This window comes from Mytilus californianus, unplaced genomic scaffold (assembly GCF_021869535.1).
Source record: "Mytilus californianus isolate M0D057914Y unplaced genomic scaffold, xbMytCali1.0.p SCAF_11, whole genome shotgun sequence".
Taxonomy (NCBI): domain Eukaryota; kingdom Metazoa; phylum Mollusca; class Bivalvia; order Mytilida; family Mytilidae; genus Mytilus; species Mytilus californianus.
The window spans coordinates 24,076,168-24,099,796 of NW_026262593.1; the positions used below are offsets into that span (position 1 = coordinate 24,076,168).

General features: G+C 31.5%; 1 protein-coding gene across 1 annotated transcript; it reads right to left on the reverse strand.

Annotated features, from left to right (window-relative positions):
• Positions 1–7,389: 7,389 nt before the first annotated feature.
• LOC127719757 (potassium voltage-gated channel protein egl-36-like) lies at positions 7,390–22,815 on the reverse strand. The gene is made up of 2 exons (XM_052226005.1): positions 22,323–22,815; positions 7,390–8,482 (listed from the first exon to the last, which is right to left on the reverse strand). The coding sequence occupies exons 1-2, from the start codon at positions 22,797–22,799 to the stop codon at positions 7,580–7,582; spliced, it is 1,380 nt and encodes a 459-aa protein (XP_052081965.1). The 5' UTR covers positions 22,800–22,815; the 3' UTR covers positions 7,390–7,579.
• Between the last annotated feature and the right edge of the window lie 814 nt (positions 22,816–23,629).

Consider the following 23,629-nt stretch of genomic DNA (forward strand, 5'->3'; position numbering starts at 1 on the left):
TTTACTGGGTTGAACTTCATTAATCATCGATGTTTCCAGTCTGTTAGTTTATTCATGTGGTATCTGTATATGCTGTTAGAGGGAGATTCTTTTATGTTTTAAACTACTCAATTCTATTACAAAACGAATGCATGAAAACAGTGTAGCATGTTCGTATGTACATCAGTATATACAAGATAGTATTGCAGTGACAACTTTATAAATGGTTGTTCTCTTAGGAGTAAAGAGTCACGCCGAAACATAATTTTGTTTGTAGTTCTAATATGATTATTGAATGAGAATTAATTATCATATATTAAAGCTCAAATTAATATACATTTTAAATGGCAACCATTAGTTTTCATAAATTCACAATATTGACAGAATATTAAAACAAATAGTAATATTAAAGGTCTATGACGGCTCTTAATCTTATACAGGCATCCATATCAATCAGATACTGAAAAGTCAAATGTTCCGCCAAATGATACTATATGTAGAGGATAATATATAGATGCCGTCTAGCTTCCAAGATCACTCATTTAACGAGGTCGTTCCAACTATAGACAACTACTGGGTCGATATTTTTGCTGATGGACTGTTTGTGCCCGGCTTTAGCTATGATTGTTGTCCGTTTTGGTCTATGAGCTCTTATTTTAAAAATAACTTTTGGATTTTCAAATATTTTGACCTCGAGCATCACTGAAGAGACGTTTATCGTCGAAATGCGCATCTGGTGCAGAAAAATTGGTTCCGTTGATATTATAGACCAATGATTTTCAAGATAGTTAGATGGTTTGCCTATATTTAGTATGATATAATCGTACAATAGATTATCGGTAATGTGTGATACATGTAATTGCTGCATTAGGTATGCCTATATTTAGTATTGATATAATTGTACCATAGATTATCAGTAATGTGTGAAACATGTAATTGCTGCATTATGTATGCTTATATTTAGTATTGATATAATTGTACCATAGGTTATCGGTAATGTGTGATACTTGCTGCATTAGGTTTCATCATATTGATATTTCAAATTTATCTGTTCAATTAAATCTGTAATTGCAGAGACTTATTCCGATATACGCCATTTCATTCCCTGTAACAATAATGATGTCTACTTGAAAAAATTTCCTGTTCTAGACGAATATTGATAATAAAGTAAAATATAAAAGGAAATTAGACTCCATTTCCGATAAGTTAGCATTTATGTTTAAAATGATTAGTGTAAACCCGTTTACTTGGAAAATGGAATGGCAAATAACAAGAAGATAAGAAATCCAACTGTTATACAAGATCTGTAAGAAATTAGAATTGGAATAGGATAAACTCGTCATAGATACCAGGCTTCAAATTTTGTACGCCAGACGCGCGTTACAAAAGACTCAAGAGTGCCGCTCGAAAAAAGGTTAAAAGGCCAAATAAAGTACGAAGTTGAAGAGCATTGAAGACACAAAGTTCCGAAAAGTTTTGCCAACTACAGCTACTGTAGTCTATTCCGGGGTAGAGAGTCCTTAGTATTTCGAAAAAATTGGGCTAATGATCAACAGTTTATTATACTTATAAACAAAATTAATGAAATTAACAAATTTTAAGAATAAACAATACCAACTAATTAATCATAAAAAGGACCATAGAAATTTCAGGATATTGTGTTTGAAATAATATAGCTTGCATTAAATTCATAAAATAAACAAAAATTTTTAAAAGAAAGAAAAAAAAAGAAAAAAGAAAGCAGATAAATGAAAATAAATAAGAAATAAATAGATAAACGAATAAATAAACATAATTATTAGGATTGATAAGAATAATTAAATGAATTAATCAAATAAAATTAATTAATAAAACAAATAACTACATGTATATAAATAAACAGAGCTGTCCAAAACTTCTTGAGATAGAACTATCACTATCTGTTCTTCAATGATACTTGACGGTACACCAAAATCTCTGGATGCATCTCTCCGCTTACTACATAAATATGCTGAAATGTCTGACTCCATATAAACTTGAACAAAAGAAAGGTGGTGTGGAAAGGTAAAAAATATAGGGAAGACACAATGTGTGTAAACTGGAGATTAGTATGGGGTTCCAGTAGGTTTACACTTACGATTAGTATCCAAAAATAAAGGACACTGAAGATATGATGAAAACTTGCTCAAAGCAGACACTAACTCCAGTTCGAAAATAACAATCATAAAGACACTACTTATTTCAAAATTAAATCATCTGTTTGAACATTACGAGCACAACTCTATAATACTCTTAAAAACTTATTAGAATCATTTATTCATTTGTTTGGGAAGATTAAAAGAGAAATATTATATCTGGATCATAAATTGTTGGGAGAGGGGCTGAAAATGTTAGATATTGAAAAAATATATTCAAGGACTGAAACTAATATGGATTAATAAAAAAAAAACCAATACAAAACTTAAAAATCCAGTAGAAAACACAGAAAATATCAATATTGAAAGTTTACTATAATTAAGACCAAGTAATAGATATAAAAAATATTAAAATAGTGAAAAATTTAAATAGGAAACGCATCTGTTTTCTCTAAAGACTGTGTAGATATAGGGATTTGGTTGATACATGACTCTCTAGATAATGAGGGCAAATTAATGTCTTCTGAACAATGCCAACATATTTATAAAATTAAATCTAACTTTCTTGCCAATAATAGGATAATATCAACGCTTGATTTATATAAACAAATCTCTCAAGAAAAATATCTCTTTAGACAATCGTTATAAAATTCAAAGAACCAATTCTTTCAAATAATATAAGATTTTTTTTTATCAAACAAAGGCTCGAAAGATATGAGTATTGTTTTATTAGGAAAAAAAGAACTAGACTCAACTGTGAAGATAAATGGTCCTTAAGATTGAATAATAGTTTTGATTGAAAAAATGAAGTGCATAATATGTTTGTGTACACCAGAAAAAGCTCAAAACTTCAATGATTCAAATATAGAATAATACACAGAATCTTAGGGACAAATGATTTGTTTTCAAAATTAAAATATGACAAATGGAGAAATGTACTTTCTGCAATGAAGCTATTGGAGATATTAACGCATATTTTGGACACACCATAAGACATCAGATTTGTGAAGGAAACTCAGTGGTTGGATTCATGATAAACACAAATAATAATTCCATTAAACATGGATATCCTCTTATTTGGAAATTTAGGAAAAACAGGAAATAATGAAATAAAAAAGTTAATAATACTCTTGACAAAATTCTATATTCATAGTGAAGTTCTGATGCTAGGAAAGAATAAATATTTCAAAAGTAACCCTTTTCACGTGGCCAATATCTGCTGGGAACCTTGGCCTCTAATACTAGTATAGTTTTTATTATAAAAACCTTGGTATTACCTAATTTAGTGTCACTTTTTGAACCTTATCCACATCCCCATACATGTTATATATTTGCTATTGTTATGTTTTGTATGTTTGTTGTTTTGTTTTTGTTTATAATTGAATTTATGTATTCATAGTAATTTGTGCATATATAACTAGAGAAAACCATAAGTATGAGCTGTATTACATGCTGTAATTAAGACTTATTTTTGCTGTTGCCAAAAATCCAAATTTCTGTGGTTTTTATTTTTCTTCTTCTTTCTCACAAAAATATTGTTCATTTTTTATTGAAAATATATTATGAAAGCTATATGAATATATTTATGTATATTGAATGTCATATTTCTGACATGAAAGAGACAATTTAAAGAGGAAATTTAAAAAAAAAGACCCTGGCTTTAATCTTCTAACTTATATTACTGTCTTTCCATATTCAAATTTAGAAACAAAAACATAATTCAAGTGTATTTACACAAATTAAAGTGTAAGCAAGCTTAATGGTGATCAAATGCAGATATGGTTTCATCGCCTACAATACTAATATTATTTAGTCCTTTGCTTAATTGTGCTTTGTTTTTGTTTTCTGTACATTTTAGTATTCCATATACTGATATGAAAATGGTGTTGTTTAAGATTTGTTACTTTGCTTTTCTAATCAGGAATGTAGTCTGCCGTCATCGATGTTCGATCCTTAGTGTTTTGACCATTATGAATTATAGTTTTGATGACAGATCTTTGGTGGTTTCGTTTTTTCATAACCTGTCGCTTGGTGGCGATTTAGAGCTGGACATATAGTATAGACACTTGATTATTTCTTAAAATCGTATGTTTACACTTTCACATATTTGTTTTATTCGTTGTTGTTGTTTTTTCATCTTCTGTCTCACATAACTTTCATCTATTAATTATGTAAAACAAATTTAAAATTTATCGGTTCTAACCAAACATGAAGTGACCAATACGTTGAACTTCCCATACGTACTATTGTACAACGTTATGATTAAGAAATAATCCATGGCAGCCGTAGATTTGGTTTCATTTAACCATGAGTTGGGAATTTATATTCCAATATTTTATCCCGAGCGTACTTTATCTAATTTTATTACAGTCTGAGGCGAACAAAAAGCCTGGCTGAAAACGCCCGGTGTTTATACATTTGACGCCGGAGGCATACATATGACGTCACCTTGTTTAGTTGCCAAAGACGATAACATCATTTCGTGGAAATTTTGTTTACATCAAAATAATAACTGAAATATACTGATTTGTTTTATTTTGCATAGAATAGAGTTAACCGTGTTGTATTTGAAGTGTGGCCTACGTAAAACTTGGATTTTACTGTCGCAAGTTCAGTTCACCTGGTCGTATTTATAAGGTGGGCGTAACGCGGAACAGCCAATTTTGTGTATTTTAAAATGGTTGTGCTAAAAAATAAATATACTGCGAAAATACTGGTTTACGTAATAAAGGTCGTCATATTAGAATGATAAATGGTAATTCAAATTTTAAACAAATAATAATGATCTTTCTCTTTAAAGTAAAGACACGATTAATCATATTAAGTTGGTGTTTTCTTTTCTCTCTCCATAAGATGGCAGAATCAGAATCTAAGTGCAAAGATGACTTTTCGGAGGTGTAGATAACCAAATCTGCTTTTTACATATAAAACAAACAATGGGAAAATTAAGAGTCCTATAACTTTTAACATAGACCAAGAGCCATTCCATTAAAACTTTATTAAGCAATTACATCCATTGAATACAAACGTGACTTTTTATTCTATATAAATAAATAAGTGGAAATCATTTCATTTGTAGTATGTCGGAAGTCAAAATGATGAATATAGGTAACATTATATACAAGCACACTTAGTAGAAATAAAAGATATCGTACCTTTGATTCAAAAGTTGAATTAAGCATTAATATGAACTTCTACAACTGTTGACAGACAAAACAGTATTTAAGTTAGACCTTTAGCTTTCAGGCTTGAAAAGTTATACTGTAATAAAAAATGTCCTGACAATTCTAAATATGTTAATAATATAACCAATAGTTTTGAAAAATAATATCAGTGTGATTCACAACCTGCTCTGCTGTTGGACTATTAGTCCCCGATGGTATCATCAGATCAATAGTCAGTACTTCGGTACTGACATGATTTATAATAAACATTTCTAAAGTTGTCCGTTTATAAATTTTGAAATTATAAAGAAATTGAGGTTTCAACTCCCTCAGGCAAAGTTGACTTGAGATGGATTTGTCAGTTTTTTTATGTCTTTTAGCTCTTCAACTGTTTTAGTTCTTAGAAATCCTTTGCTTTCAAATATTTGGCTTTGAAGGTAAATCCAGAAAAGCGCTTCGGACGCATTAAAATATAACGTGTTGTTTTTCTTTTTTTTTTCTATATACAAAGGATGCACGTAATCTGCCTTCTATGGTAAAAGTTATCGTACTTTTTAATAATATTGTTCTTTAATTTAATCACGAATGTAATACAGTTGCTATACTGCTCATCATCTTAACATGATTGATAAGAGGTATTCCCAGGTGACACTAACATTGTATTTCTTATAACTTCAGTCCCGCTTTGATAAATAACCTTGTAAAAATAATTTGTTATCTTGAAAACAGCTAAGTAATACATGTGCATTGAATAGAATAATAAAACCTTAACATGCTTAAAAGTTGTCAACTGGCATTGTGATACATTATAAAACGATACTAAGGCAAATATGCACCAAATGCACATTTTCTGTCAAAGAAACTCATCACACAATATTAGAACTCGGCCACTATCACGTTTTGAGCACTTACTACACCCTAAAGTACACCAAATGTAACATTAAATATCAGGAAGATAACATAAGCTTTTCGCAATTTTGAAACTTTTGTCACTTATCAAGAAAAAGAACTTCGAACAAAGCAAATTCAAAGAATAAACATGGATTTTGTGCTTTTATTCACAACGCGAAATCTATGCATGCACTTTACAAAATCTTAAGCCAAGGGACAACGCACTTATCACTGTCTTCAATTTCAACTTGGTACCTCAACACGGAACAAAGCCTAATATCCTCACCGCACGTTCAAGATGCCCCTAGACTGTGATCCAACACCAGTTTACGTGAAATTCTTTGTTATATGTCTTAAAAACTATACCGCTACATTAATTCACACAGATGCTTGGTATTCTCATGAATCTAAAAAATACTGTTACAATTTGTCGGTAAGTTCAAAACTGCTTTATTATCATTGGGTTTAAAACCTTTGCTAGTAGTGACTAATGTTTGAATTGATCGCATACATTTTTATAAATATTCTTATCTTAAATAGATCCAGTTTTATTTTTTTTTAGAAACTAAGGATGAAAGTTCTTCGAGTCATTTTTCGTAATGAGATCCCTATACGTTTACACCTTCAGATATTATAAATAGTTTTAAGTCATCCTAATGAGGTTTTTCAGAAAGATGTTAAAAACATCACAAATTTGACTTTGATTTTTGCCACTGGATCTAGACTTCTTTTAACTAATTACAAAACGATTAAACTCGTTCAGTGGTCAACACTGCGGTCTAGATATTTTTGTAAATTGTAAATTCATTTTACATTTTGATAAATTCTCAATTAATATACAGTGTGATTTTTACAGAAAAAGTATGATTTAACTATGAGTCAAATTTGTTATTATGGAGGTATTTTTTTCCCTTTGATGTAGTATTTTAAAGTGTTGACCTTTTTTTTTTTTACTTTTAACAAATTAAAGATTCTTAATTATAAGCATGTGAATAACTATGTGAATAAAATGAAATATTGCCATATTCTCGAATTGTGCTTAAAAATTCATTAACAATCAGTTGTTATTATATTTCTGAGAGTATATTGTGTCCTTTGATTGTGTCATTAACGTATACCCCACATATATTTTTAAATAATGTTCCGTAAGGGTTCCTTTACATCAGAGTTATTAAAGTAAAAAATGAAAACATTCGCGTAAAGTAGTAAATATCTACCTTTGTTGCTTTCTACCCCCCCCCCCCCCCCTAATTTATGCAACAATAAGTATCTTCATCGGTGGTTAAGCTACGCAAATAAAGTATTAACTTGCAAACAAATTAAATTTGAGAGAAATAAAGTCCCTAAAATACAATTGTAGACAGATACAAGTTTGAAATAATGTTAAATAGGTTCTTGATGAACGCGCATCGTATCATCTTTGTTCATATGTCAAATAGGTTGTGGTGTTACTTTGGAATGTGGAACTGCCTTGTGACACGAGTTTTGATGTGGCTTGGATACATTTGCGTAATCATTTTCCGAAGCGGTTCGCCACACTTTTGAATAGTTGTAAAACATAACAAAGTTGTTTACAAATATTGGTATGATGACAGCCAACAGACAAACACCAGTTATAGCACACAGGCCACCAATAAACTTTGATAATCCAATAGTAGGTACCATATCGCCATACCCAACGGTCGTCATAGTAACAACTGCCCACCAAAATGAATCTGGTATACTAGGGAACGCCGTATCTCCAGAGAAAAATGCAAATGCCCCAAACATCAACATGGCAACAACAAGAAACATTGACATCAGTAAGACTTCAAAGCCACTAGCTCGGACTGCATACATGAGCACGCGAAATCCTGTAAAGTTTTTAACCAATCGGAATAGTCTAAATATTCGAACTATTTGCAGACAATGAATAATGTCAAAAATAGACTTTTCGTATTTGTCTTTTGGATTGGCGAGATTTGCAAAATAGATTGAAAACATTACCATAAGAGAGAATATGTCGACGAGGTTCAGAAAGTCACAGAAAAAAATTGTGTACCTGTAAGGAAAAAATATAAATCGAGTGATGATTTCTAAAGTAAAGTATGCCACCGTTATGAATTCTATATAATATAGGAAATCCAACTTTGTGCTGACCATTTCCGGGAGTGGTGGGATTGTTGTATTTGCGGTATTTGATCCATCGAAGTGACCTTTATATGCCTCGAAATCATCTCCAAAATACTCCTTCCATTCCGATTGGATAAGATTTCTTCTGAAAGATGGATGTGTCTCACAGACTAGTCCAAATATAGACGCTAGCACAAACATTGCACTAGTGAAGAAATAGACCTGAAATTGAATAATTTAAAAGTAAGCATGTCTGTAATTTTGTGAATTTTGTTTTTAACATTTACAAAATATGATCGGTTGTGTTATTTATAACATTTATACCGGCGTTGCTTGCTGTTCAAAATACATTGCATAAATCACTGGTATCACTCCAAGTTATTACATATCATGAGCTTTTATTTCTAGCCTTATCTGTTGTTTTAACGTGCAGTAGTTTAGGATTTGAATATCGGTTACGATAGAGTATATCTAAAATTCAGGAGTGGGTTTCACAAAAAAGCTTCCGACTCAGATTGATCGTAAATATACTGAATTGTTCATGATTTACGATCAATCTTAGTTGTAAGTTTTTTTTGTGAAACCGACTCCAGATGTCAGTATCTTCACGAACAAACATGTCTATAAATATATTAAAGATTGGAATGTCCTTCCTGAATCTAAAGGTATGTCATCAACCTTAAAACCATTAAAAAGACGTATAGGAGATCTACATTCTAGCATTTAAAATCTACCATCCCCACTGTCTCTTCAATGCTACACTGCCATGTAACTACTCACTTTGCTAAACAAATTTTACTTTTTTCTCTTTTAACTTGTAATTCTTAGTTGTTTATTCAACAATATTTTCAATGTACATAACACATAGGTTTCGAGATGCTTTACACTCATTTCTAGGAGCCAACTTTCGTACTTGGAAGAAGAATCAGATTTTATCGCTATCACAGAAAATTGAATATTCCAACTCTTCTACGATAGAGTACCTTTGTACCTACCACCACTGCTGGGATGGGAGAAAGTAAGATAAAAGCAATGATGTGTTCCCTCTATTTGAAATGATAGGGAATTCTCCAATCCTTTCATAATTATGTTTATTTCATGAATAAAAAAGAAGTCGTATAGTATTATAACGTTATTGCAGACATGTCAATTGTAGTTTTTAGTGTCACTGTGATGTCATAAACATGTCGTCACGTGACCGACTAAAATCCTGTGAACATCTGAAGAACTAAATCCAAGGGTCACATTGTGTCCTTATACTTCTCCTTTTCTGAATAATACAATTTATCTGAAGTCTTATATATAAATGATAAATTGGAGGTTATCAATTTTGATAATATAGCAACTTGAAGGTTTTTTTAAATTTCAAATTTTGAAAACTTTGTGTTTGTTTTTCAGTGTTAGTCGGATGTTTTTTTTGTACTGGCAATCACGTGTTTTTATTAAAAACAAAGTGCAAAGAACTATGGGAAATTTCAAGACAAGTGATTTGTTTTAATTCTGGTTTTTTTCAGGTCAATGTTGTTTTTTTTTGTTTTAGTCGGCAATGCTATGCCAGTGTTGCAAAAGATCATGGTCTATTTCAAATTAATAATAAAAAAATGATATAATATTTAAAAAAAATGTTTAAAGCTTTGAATTTAAAATTAGATAAAATAATCACTTCCGTGTACTTTGAAAAATATAAAGAGAGCTTCTGACGCATGGAATTATAACGTGTTGTTTTCATATTTTATACATGCAAATCAGGATTTAGTAAAACATGATGTGATAAAATCTTATTTCAATAACAGCTTCATTGTAATTTTAAAAACATTAAATATTTACAGTTTATAAAGTTGGTTTGTTTGGCGTTAAATATAAAATTGGACCCGCCTTCATCGATGTACTTTTGAATATATACAAACAATTTGGTTTTGTAATACTTGTAATTGTTCTAATCAATGTCGCAGTTTAGATAGAGTGCGTGGGTCTTATGAAGGTGCAAATATGTGAGTATTTGTTTTTTGAAAAAGCCATGTATCCCCTTAAGAAGAAGAACAATGTGTTTTTATGTTTGTTTTTTGTTTTTGCTTTTTTTCTTTGGCTTGCTTGTAAAATTGTTTTCAGAAGACCTAAAAATAATAATACAGGATAGGCAGATAAAGAGCGAGAACTAATATGTAAAGTATACCGAATACTTTTAATAAAGAAATCTCTCTCATTTTGCTTCATCTATTTGTCTTGAGAAGTAACTTCTTTCTTATCTCTTTCTCGCTTGATTTGAAATTTTTAATATTTCCTTTATTCTTCTTAAGTCCATTGAATATAGATTTTAAATATTTTATTCAACTATATCGGATGAATAATATTTGGAATTTGTAGTGAAACCTTCTTATGGAATGTAAAATATGAAGAATTTGAGCTTAGCCATGACATTATCCGCTTACTGATTCGTTTTTTTAATCTCTCTTATGATCATCCACGTGATATTTGATCTCCAAGGAGTGTAAACTTGGGATTCAACGAGTTTTATCGTCAATTTCGTAACACTAAGATACATTAATTACAGTTGTTGAACATTAAGTATTCAATTTATTTTCAAAGTTTCATAACATATTTGAAAAGGTCCTCCAATAAGAAGACATCTAAATATCAACTGGACAAAATCTAAAAATACACAAATAATGTTTTCCCAGACTCAAATATCAATCAATACAAATCAAACGGATTAAGTATAAAGACGCCATGCATAAACAGTCTGAGAAAAGCATGACCTTCTGTAATGCCAAAATATAATACATAGTTTAGGGTTGTGTCTGTCCAAAAGCCTGTATTTCAGTGGTTGTCCTTGGTAGCTGTCTACCATGTTTGTTTTTCATTTATTATTTTGATCATTAATCAGGTTTTCTCTTTTGAATCCTGTCACATTTTGTCATGCCGGGCTCACTATATACGGTATGGGTTTTGTTCATCATTGAAGACCGTAAGTTGAACTATATTTGTATACATTGATCCTGTTTTACGAGCAGGATACTGTAATTTACATTTGTATTTACTAGATACTTTCCTTATAGCCACGACTTTTAGCAAAAGTGTTCACAATGAGTCGCATTCACTGTATAGACTACAGTACTTATAGATATTTAAATCTATTTACAAGCTCTTTTTATGGGATTCCCATTTGATATTCGGAGGATGTAAATGAATATTCAGGCCTAGTAATAACTGAAAATAAACAACTCTGCCCAAGACAGGCACATACTAAATAAGCTGAACTAGCAAAAAATAAAAATGGATATTTCGATTTCGTCCGGAAAAAAAGTCCTCCTACATCGGTATACTACATTTGTTTTCAACAAAGAAAAATGAACGTAAACAATTAATTTACCTGAACATCGCCTTAGTACCTTTGTATTCAGCAAAGGAAAAAAATATTAACGCAAGAATTAATCTTAACAAACGTATACAAGAGAGGGGCAAGATACCAAAGTGATATTCAAACTCTTTTCAACTGATTTCTTTAGTTCGTTATTATGTTGCACTGTTACACACCTGTTCGGTATTAGCCGGAGGGTTTGGCGCCAGCTAACTAGTATAACCCCACCACATTTTGCGTTTTCCTGTCCCAAATCAGGAGCCTGTAATTCAGTGTTTGACGTTTGTTGCTGTATATCATATTTGTTTTTCGTGCATTGATTTGTACATAAATCAGGCCGTTAGTTTTCTTGTTTGAATTTTTTTACATTTGTCATTTCGGGGCCTTTTATAGCTAACTATGCGGTATTGGTTTTGCTCATTGTTGAATGCCGAGCGATGACCTATAGTTGTTAACTTCTATGTCAATTGGTCTCTTGTGGAGATTTGTCTCATTTGCAATCACACCACATCTTGTTATTTTTATATCATAAGCCAAAAACAAGCTGACAATTTCATGGCAAAACACGAAAAACGATCAAAAGACAAACAACAATATACAAAACATAACTGAACCTCACCAAAACCCAAGGGTGATCTCATGAGATTTGGAAGGGTAAGCAGATCCTTCTCCACATGTATCACGGTAATAAGTCTAATTCGGTGGTCACATTCGAGAAAAGACGACGGGATTGTGGTTACGACAAGTGAAACATATCTGTCGTCATCTGTGAAACAGATATTCAATAACGGTCAACCAACTAGTGATGGCGTCCTTAATATTTTGAAAGGAATGATTTCAACTTCACCACTTGGAACTCTTGTTTTAATAGCTTCCTTGTAAGCTGCAACCCTCTATGAAGGAAAAGGTATTCAACAACAAAAAAACGAATGCAAACGAAGATTTTATCTGAACATGGAATACTAACTTAAAGTTTGTATTCAAGAAAGAAAAATTAATGTAAATCAGGAATTTACCTGAACATCGGTATACTACATTTGTATCGAAGAACGAACAATTAAAGTAAAAAAATACAGCATGACTCCAAGTGAACTCCAAGGAAAATTCAAAAAGGGGGAAGTCCATAAAAACTGACAAAATCAAACGCTATCAATCAACGGAACAAGTGAAAAACAACTGCCATATTCCTGGTTTGATGCATTAATTCTAGTAAATGATGAATTTACCTGAGTAATAGTATACTACCTGTGTTTTCAAGAAAGAAATATCAAAGTATACGAAGAATTGACCTAAACATCGGTATACCATCTCTGTGTTCAAGAACAAAAAAATAATCTTACCTGCACTGATCAGAGTTATCGTGAAGAACATTACTTATGAACAAACCTTGGCAGAAATAGAAGTACTAGGTTCCTCAAGTATTAGCCATCCTTTGGCCTGAATATATTTCCACATGCCTTCACTTTGTTTTCGTGATTTAAGTTTTGTCCTATTATTTTCTTTCTTGATTTGGTCGTTTTCTAGAATTTGCAGTACGTCTTGATCGTCACAGAAGGTAATAAATTGACCCATACAGCATTTCGATAAATGCTTAGGGTCAATACCCCAAAATTTTAGCTCATCTTTGAACTCCCCGAGACAGACTCCAGATGGCACGTGGAGGGTTCTACCTTGATAGTAACAAAGAATTGATCCAAATAGTCCTGCATTTCTCTCGAAATAGACAACATTATCTTCTGTTGATTTTTTATCTAAAAATATTTTTGACGCCTCACAATCAGAAAGAGTAATTTTATCTACAATATCTTGTAAAATTTTAAACTTTATACCATTTACATCGATTTCTATTCGCTTTTCTTCCATAATCAAAATATTAAAATTTCGTAAATAAAGAATTTAGTTTTCAATCCTCTGCAATCTTCTGACAGTGGGAGCAAACTAACTGGAGATGAACCTTTATACTTGACAGTACCATCAATATTTAATTTTCTCTTTTTATTTCGTTTCACCTGGAGATAACCATCGACATGTTTAAACGCCATGTGGTTCCATTAAGATTGTAATTGTTAATAAGTTCAAATTCAAAAAAATAGATTTTTTATCATAATAATTGCACGTATCTATGAGCGGAAATAGAGGCATATTTGATTGATCATCTACAAATTTTATTGTCTTCTTTCAAAGCTTATATTGAACAATACTTAAGTCGGTATAAGCTTTTTCTCGAGGGTCTAAATGTTTATGCATTGAACCTAGTGAACAACAGGAATTTACACAGTAGTACTATGCGTTAGTTTGTACATATATGAAAATAAGAAGATGCAGTATGATTGCCAATGAAACAACTCTCGGATAGAGGCCATATAAATAGAAGTTAACAACTATTATATGCCCTCTTGTCAAAACGATATTTCTGCGATAGACTGAAGAAGAATCTACAAAGGGTTGTTTATCAAGTCACAAAAAGTGAACAAAAGAAACATGTAAAATATATATGTATTTAATCAGAATCTAACAAAAATCGAGATAATTTAAAGATTATGTCTTTAACCATAAAAACACAGCAAACTTAACAACAAAGAATTCTTGCCTGAAAACTTGATCAACAGATAGACCCAGCAATGGTGTTACATAAATTTTCCTAACCATATCGTTTGACATTTCAAAGGAACGTTTCAGGAAATATTGAGAACGACCGATAGATTTGACCTCTAAAACCGTTATTTTTACTTTAAGATACAAGATTTAAAACGTGAAATAAAACATGAATGATTAATTCTAGAATGTAAGGGTCTATTTTACAGGGCTTAAACGTTCTCTGAAAACTCAAAAAGAACATCGCTCTACATTACGAATAAACTCATCATAGATACCAGGATTAAAATGTTGTACGCCAGACGCGTGCTTCGTCTGCAAAAGACTCATCAGTAACGCTAGATTCAAAAAAGGTTAAAAAGGCCAAATAAAGTTTGAAGCTGAAGAGCATTGCGGACCTAAAATTCCGAAAGGACTGATACAAGTAAGTTATTCTTTCTTGATAGAACATTGATTCAATAAATATAAACGCAAATGGTTTAGCCGACTATATACTGAACACCTATTATTCCTATTTGTGTAATTACATTAGGAACGTATTGTTGAAAAGCACAATAGGAATTTCGTCATGACCGTCACATTGTACGTTCTTAACTGTAGTTCTTTGAAAGTTTGAATTTGTTTTTCGGTTTTAATTAAATGGATATACACTTTGAAGAGCTTTGACTGTTAGCTTACTTTTGTTTTTGTTCGAAGAGGTGGAAATCACGGGCACATAAATTGCATTATTACAGAAAAAATGAGACGTACTATGATTACAAATTTGACAACATTACACGAGAGATGTAAGCAACTGTAATTTACCGTACGAACTTAACAATGAGCAAAACCCACACTGTATAGGCAGCCACAAAAGGCCCCGACATGACAAAATGTGAGAATTTAAACAAATGAAATTAACGGCCTAATTTATAACAAAATATCAACTGTTGTAAGCAATTTTTGTCAAACACTATAATGAATGCTGGCTGTTTTGTGTGATTTAAAATGTTCCTATTTCCACAACTCATGATTTTATACTGGACTTTTACTGTGAGCAGTCGACAAATGTGACAATGGGGTAATATTTGTTAACCTTCTGAAAGATCTGTTTTAGTATAGTTTGGTGTTGCTTTTTAAGTAGATTTAACGATTATGTTCATATTGAATTGCATGCGGCTGCAATAGGCAATGGTGCCAATTCATTTTATTCTCGTAGGTTTCTAATTATATAAAAATAGAATGATATAATACTGGCTCCAGATTTTACAATTAAAAAGGAAAAAATAGCAAAACTATTAAATTGATTTGAACAACGATTTTAGGAGGAATGAAAGTGAAAATATATGTATCATTGGACTATTTCTTACTAATTAAAGAAACTAATTATGACATTGAATTTTATTTTGATACTAGCGCACTTTTAAAATTAATTGGAAATAAATTATATTGTACTTTCATTTATTTTTAATGTATTAATTATTTTTGAAGAGAATGAAGATCAATACGAGAGAATTCATTTATCTTTATGTTTTCACTGTTCTGTCAGAACGATATTATCCAGCAAGGTTCGTCCGGGTATATCATCATATAATAATAAAAAAAAATAAGACCAAATATTATAAACGCAACCAATTAGTGCGTCCGCTACAAAAAAAAAGTAATTCTATTTTAAGTCTTCAGTATTATTTGTCTGTTTTCAAAAGATAACTTTAAACATTTGTTTATTTGATTTTGAAAAAAAAATGTCCAAATGATTCTTTATCAACCGCAAACCACCTTGGTGGAAGAACATAATGTCAAAACGATGGGCAAAACAAATTTTAGGATGAACATTTCCTGTGTATATGATATATGTTTTACCAGCTACATGTTTAATTAATATGGAACTGATTAGGCTAATATTTAGTAAATTAAAACTTCTTTTACAATTTTGAACTAAAAACGGAGGCAAACCTTGTTTGGCCACCTATGCCTTAAGTTTCTTTATTACAGACCACTGCGATAAAAAAAGATACAATAAAACACGAAATACAATTTTCAACGCTGTCAGAAATTTAGCTGGGCAAGGAAAATGTACAGAATGGATTATATTATTATTTTTATGGCCCCGCCACTGAGTGCATGGTCGGGCCATATAGTTTTACCCTTGTCTGTCATTCCACAACAAACAATTATACGGACTTTTTTTCTAAACGCCTTCACATATTGAGCTGTTTTTTTATTAACGTTTGGTTCCGCTCCGCTGATTTTTGCCGAAATTACGGGCTTTGGACTATTTTAGGTTAATTTACATTGAATTTGCATTTTTTCCAACCATGTTGATTTTTGTGAAAATTATCAACCTTTCATTATCAAATTTCCACACCTAAAAATGACTTCAACATCTTTTTTTTTTGCGAGCGGGGCCAATCGTGTCGTTCCAACACATCTGTTGTAGTTTCTATTCTGATCAACCCAAATTTTGCATTTTCTCAGTCTTTGACCTTCTTTGTTGTGTTTTGTGTACTATTGTTTGTGTTTTGGTTGTTTTTCGTTTTCTTTGCCATGGCATTGTCAGTTTGTTTTCGACTTATCAGTTTGAATATCCGTTTGGTATCTTTCGCCTCTCTGTTATATTAAGTATAACCACATAGTCAACCCGTTCGTTGGAGTAAAATTTTCTATTTTCTTTATTTTCTATGACGTACTTTAACAAAATGTAGCTGAAAAAGACATGCATAATCAACCCCTTTGTTAGAGTAAAATTGCACCATTGGTAAACAATTTCGGTTTTCGTTATTTTCTGTGACGTACTTTAACAAAATGTAGCTGAAAACGGCATAAAATTGACTGTAATATCACTTAAACTTTCTTGTATGATATTTTCGAAAAATACAGATTTCGCAAAATTAATTGTAAAAGGAGTGATTATGCCGATGTTTGACTGGAACATACACTGTCTTTCCTTTTTAAAAATTTTTATACCATTACAAAACGATGTTTTTAAACAGCCGTACACGTGTTTTTGAATAATTGTGAAGTTTTTTTCTAGGTTGTCTTTCAATGATATTTTATCAATAATACCTGTCATACATTGTAGAATGTTGAAACAGTGATCAAACAGTAAAACTTCCTTTATAAAATAATACATCTAGTATAATAGTAATTATTGAATGAAATGTCTGGTCTAATAATCAGACTCTTTTGAAACTGTAAAATATCTTATTCCCCGAATTCGTCTATTACCGGGTTTGTACTAACATGAGCAACACAACGGGTGCCACATGTGGAGCAGGATCTTTGGTTTTCTATGTTGTGTTTTGTGTACTATTGTTTGTCTATTGATTTTTTTCTTTTTTAGCCATGGCTTTTTCAGTTTATTTTCGACTTACAAGTTTTAATGTCCCTTTGTTATCTTTCGCCTCTATTTTAAAGATATGTGATGTAACTTATGTGTGTTTAAAACAATCTGAATAATAACGATTCATTAACACGATTGACAAGGACAGTGAAAACATATATAAAAGTTAATTTTATCCTTTTAGTAGCCAATTATCTGTAACAATTATTGATACATTAAAAATAAATAAAAGCATAATTAAACTTAGATCTTCACTAAATAAAATCAAATGATGATTTTCATAAAATTATGCCATTCTAAAGCTATTTTCTTTTCTTGGAGACTAAACTGTTAACTTCCATTCCTTTTTGTATGTTAATGCATTTATGTTCACTTTCATTTTTATTAGTATCTTTGGGTAAAACATCTTTCTATGTGTAATTTCGAAACAGTAATCAAAAACCAAACAACCAATATAAAAACCAAACAAACACAGCATTTACCATTTGCATCATGTTGAAAATCAAACTGCTATTAAAATGTTAAAAGATAATATTTCATATCAAAAAAAGAAAAAGAAGTCCGAAGCTAAAGAGTAGTCGTTAAAAAATTCCTACTCAACCACTGAATACGACCCCCTGGAGTCTGACATGGTATAGATTCAGTTAAAGCTGGCAAATTTCATATGCCGAAACGATTCTAGGATCTTATTACCGGTAAAACACTTAATCTAACTCAATTGCTACAAAGCTACAAAAGACTGATAGAGACGTTCTTCCAAATTTCTTATTTTCAATTTGACATTTTTCACTTTTAAGTTGACATTTCTCACTTCCAACTTGACATTTCTCACTTCTAACATCTAACTCCTGGATTATTTTTCAAGTCCAACATAAAATTCTATTTTTTTAAACATAAAATTCTATGTTTTTTAACCCAAGGGTTGACTTTGGTTTAGAAATATGGTAATTCCTCGACTTCTCTCGTCCAAAGTAAAACTCTGCTAATGCAGAGTCCGTTTGGCTCTATGAGAAGTATAAACAAACAACAGCTTCCGGTCGGAATGTGGACGATTTTAATCCGATGTCCCGTGCAGTGTGCGTGACGAGGTGCTCAGAGAACATAAATGAACCCTTGCGACGTCTATCTGAGGGTTCTTAACCTGCCAGGCAAAATTTCTGTTCTTCTCCAACATACCCGCATTTTCCATGCAATGACCGTCCAAAGTTTTCGCCCTCATCCTGACGACCTACCTTGCATACCTACCTATTGTATTAATGGTTAATGTGCATGTTATGTTTGTCAATGGACGTAAAGCAAGCAACGATCAATCAATTTGTAATTTTGTCTTCGATTCAAGTTTTACATACGCGAGAAGAAGGCCGAGCAATCAAAATCCTAGAAAAAATATAGTTTGTTTCCTGATTGCAATTCTGAACTAAAGGTATTATCAATTATAAAGCAGCAGTTTTGTTTTTAAAATATTTTTTTTATTTAGCATTAAAAATGAAATCGAACTTCATTATAAGACGGGGGAATAATGTATGGTAAGTGATTAGTCTATCTCATTCAGAGAATAAATACAATACTTTATCTTTAATAATTAATTCGATTAGATCCATATCACTAAAACCATTTTGTTCTACCTAAACTCAGGATCTCAATTGTAAATAAATATAAAACTATACTTTTAAAGTTTTGGTTCCAGTCGCTTCTAACTGATATCATTAAAAATATATTCTAACGATAGTAAGCTATGTATTGTCTTTCAGATAATTATTTCATTTTGTTTACTTTAATTCCTACAAAACAATGTAAAATTTGCAACTTTATTTCAGAATTGTCTTCGACGGCGATGAATAAATTTTATAGAAAAATCTTTAAAGCATATCAGTAAGGATCGGTCTTTGATATTCAAATGCCACGAGGTTTTGTTTTTGGTTATTTTTTTTTTTTTTTTGGGGGGGGGGGGGGGGGGGGGGGGATTTTTAACCGCATAAGTGAAACAAATTCAAGAAACATTGACCATATAGAAAAATATTAAGATTTGGTATGATTGCCAATGAGACAAATATCTATCATCGACCATATGACATATGTAAGCAACTCTATGTTACTGTGCGGCCTTCAATCATGAGCAAGAAAGCACTAGCTGATTGATTGCTTGTATGTCCAATTGCAAATATTTCAGGATGAAAACAAATTTACAATAAATACAATATGTAGATTCTTAAAGGTAAGGGAATAAAGAACGGAAAATTTAGACTGTCAATGGATAATTTGGGTATGTTGGATAGGGACAGAAAGTTTGCCTAGCAACAGGTCACCTTTGAGCCTCTCTCTCTCTCTCTCTCTCTCTCTCTCTCTCTCTCCAGGAGGTTTCGAATTTTACGTGTTTCGACAAGACGTGGCTGCGTATTTATACATCCCGAACAGCCAAACGGATACAGCAACTGATTTTACTGCAGGAACGGTGAAGGTCCAGTAATGACCATATTTGTATACCTCGATTAAACTTTAGAGATCAAATCACACGTTGATCAAATATACATGTATTCTCTAAGTTATTCGCAATGTCATTAGAAAATCAGATTCTACCACTATACCCATAAACTAAGTTAACGGTGCTAGTTATCCATTCTAATAGTCCAATTTCATAATTTTAACTGTATCTCGAGTAAAGAAATACAATAAAGAACAGATTAACGTTGGAAACTTATTTTTTACAAAAAATGTTTATAAGTTAGATTCCAGAACTAAATAATAAAGATTAAAAGAGGTAAACTAACCAACATATCATCTATGCCTGAACTTATTAGTCTGTTGCTCCATATATTAAAAAATCCTCAGCACTGCGGAAAGTCGACTCGGTAGCTATAACACACCTAGTATGTTTGCTTTTGTAATTAACATTCTTATGATAAAGTTTGAATATTTCATTTTATTTGCATAGTACTCATATGCTATTATAAAGTTTGTATATTTCATTCTGTTTGCATTGTATTCTTGAATATTGATTAGTTTATGCCACTAAACCGGTAAATTCAGACAGAGACATATATACATGTATAATTATATACGTCTCTACTTCAGGTTACAAATGTGAATTTGAAATAAAATAATTATATTAATCACAGGTTTCCCAATATATATCAAATTAATCAACAGTAAGCACATGATTGCTTTATGCCCTATCAATGAGAATAACCGCTTGAAATCGCAACAATATAATGTTGCGTGTGGGTCTGAATAAAAGATTTTTTAAGATTTTTTTAAGAACATAATTATTTTCTTTTAAAGCATTCAACTTCGACCGTATCATTCTTATAGTACTATTTTATCTAAGGTTAATATTTATACGATGCAGCTTTGTAATACATGTCAAATGTTTACTTTGGTTATTGAAATTATCTTGTATTGTCTGAAGACAAAGCTTACTATTTTCAACAGGAGAAAAGTATAGCAATAGCTAACATGATTCTTCTGGGCCTAGTGTCTAAAAATCGAACCAGATTCAAGATCAAAACTGTAACCGGTCATGAGCCTTTGTGGCTTCTTTTAAAAAATCATGACTTTTAACTTCGCGCCTTGATAAGCATTATTATAGAAAGGAAAGTATATGGAGTATCCATCTATGACACGAAATCAATATTTGCAAAAAACACAAAAAGCAAAGGAACAGCGAAATCTATTGTAAACCGACAGCTTCCTATCAATAAAAAACAACAACAACATCCAGATTCTATCTCATTTCTCCGAACCGTTTTTTTTTTTCTTGACTATCCCAGGTTTCCCGTAAATACTTCCGTCGTAACCCATCTTTCAATTAAGTAGAACATTAAGTTGCACTTATCAGCATTTTCCCTATAAACTGAGGTTCAATATGCTGTGGCTATGTTGACAGGTTGAGTATTGACACATTGATTTCTACTGGTTGCAACGTCCGCCAAATAAAGTTTCCTAAAATTTACTTTAAGAGATAAACGCATATCTAAACAAAATCACGTCTCTTTAAATGGAATCCACACTGATATATGTTAACCGTGTAGGTATTTGGACCATAAATAGATTTTACGTTCGAAACAGTTATTTTATAATTTTAAGAAATTCTCAAAACAGGTTCAACATTTTGAGCAAAGAAAGAACTACATTTAATTTCAGAAAGTAAGCTTAAGGGTATAAAGGGGATGAAATGACGCTTTTATTTTACGACAAAACGCTCATTTCAATCCTTTTTAATGAAAAAATCAAGATGTGTAAAGGTTTTTCTTGTTTATGAATAAGTTATATTTTTATTCAGGAGTGTCAAATCCAGTGTTTGTGTTATTGCTTTTATAACTGAAATATTAAAATGTAGATAAGTGAAAATCTGTCTGTATGCTTATTTTAAAAAAGTCTTAAAAATTGGACAAAAACTGCAAAAATTATCCTAAAGGAGGTAAATCCAGAAAATTCGGATACATGAAGTTTTAAAGTGTTGTTTTCATTATTTATTTCATTTATCAATTAATTTATTTATTTAGGAATAAATGGGGTTTTTTTTTAGTTTGAATTCTTCTGTTCTTTTTCTGTGTGTGCGTGTGTTTTCCGATAGATTGAAAATTGATACTTATTGACACACATTTTTGTTTAGGGAAGCCCGCCTCCGGATGCGTGATTTTCTCGCTGTGTTGAAGACCCATTGGTGACCTTTGGGCTGTTTTCTGCTCTTTGGTCGGATTGTTGTCTCTTAGACACATTCCCCATTTCCATTCTCAATTTTATTCTTTTTTAAATTTTAATCATTTTATAAAAGATGAATGATTTACCTTTGCAAGAACAGATGTACTGGGTTCTTCCAGTACCAGCCATCCTCTTGCTTGAATTCGTTTCCACGATTGCTTTCCCTCTACCTTTTTCAGAAGCTCATTCCTTTTGTCATCTTTATCCTTTTGATCTTTTTCCATTATTTGTAGAGTTTTCTGCTCATCAGTAAATGTTACGATCTTGCTCAAACAACATTTAGAAATATTTTTTGTATCTATACCCCAAAATTTCAATTCTTCAAGAAATTCACCTACGCAAACACTGTTTGGAAAATGCATATCTCGATCTTGTAGATAACCGAGAATAGATGGAAATATACCAGGATGGCGTTCAAAAAAAACTTCTGTAGTAAAGTCCTTCTGCAATTTTAGAAGTGTCTCTGTTGCTTCAGATTTTGTCTCTAATAGTTTTGCCATCGAAGTTTGAGATATTTCAAAGCATGTGCCACTCACATTCAGTTTAATCGTTTTTCCATCCATAGTTTTGAAATGAATCCACCAATATTATGCTGTAATTGTACTTCAGATCTTCCTCAACAATCATGTCACGTGACTAATATTAGTCTCATTACTGCTCATGAAAAGCCAGGTAATAATTATAACTTTCACGGTATATCGGTTCTGTGAACATACAATGGTTAAAACAAAGATGACAGAGTATTATTGTTGTATATATGTATATTCAATAAATTGTATCAGAATGTTGATTAGAATTACCTGTGTTCTGCTTTGGAAAGATTAAAAGAGTCGTCCTTCGAGATAAATAAAGAGTTGCGCCTGATTCTGTTTGATACAGAATAAAAGGCATCAACTTATCAATTAGATATACATATATCAGACGGTTTTTTTTTATAATACAGCGTTTAATAAACTTTTTTCTTGTACCATTACGGTTATTCGTCACTTGTTAGGAAACTAAGGGATTATCCGTACATTACCACCAAACTATTGCTTTCTATTGACAACAAAGAATGTGAGTCAGACAAAAGAAAAAAAATGATTATCGATAGGCCAGGTAAAGACATTTTCCGAGTTGATGAAAGGTTTGTTTCAGTCTAATGCAAACTAATTGTAAAAGAAAGTTCTATCGTTAGAGATAAAAGGAGAGGAGAGAGATATTGAATGATGGATAGGTGTTAAAGTTCAGTAGCAAATATGTAACACAAACGTGTCTTTCCCCAAATTGTGTCCGATCCCTCAAACGTGTCCGCATGACGTCACTAAACTCCAAACATGTTGACGAAATCGAAGGACTCCTAAACGTGTCCTTTTCATAAACGACCAATCGTGATTATGTCCATATTTTAAAA

Coding starts and splice junctions, on each gene's coding strand:
- LOC127719757 (XM_052226005.1), bottom strand. CDS start 22,799: ATGGATGGAAAAACGATTAAACTGAATGTGAGTGGCACATGCTTTGAA. Junction 8,483..22,322: donor GTACATCTGTTCTTGCAAAG/GTAAATCATTCA, acceptor ATTCAATTTCAG/GTCTATTTCTTCACTAGTGC.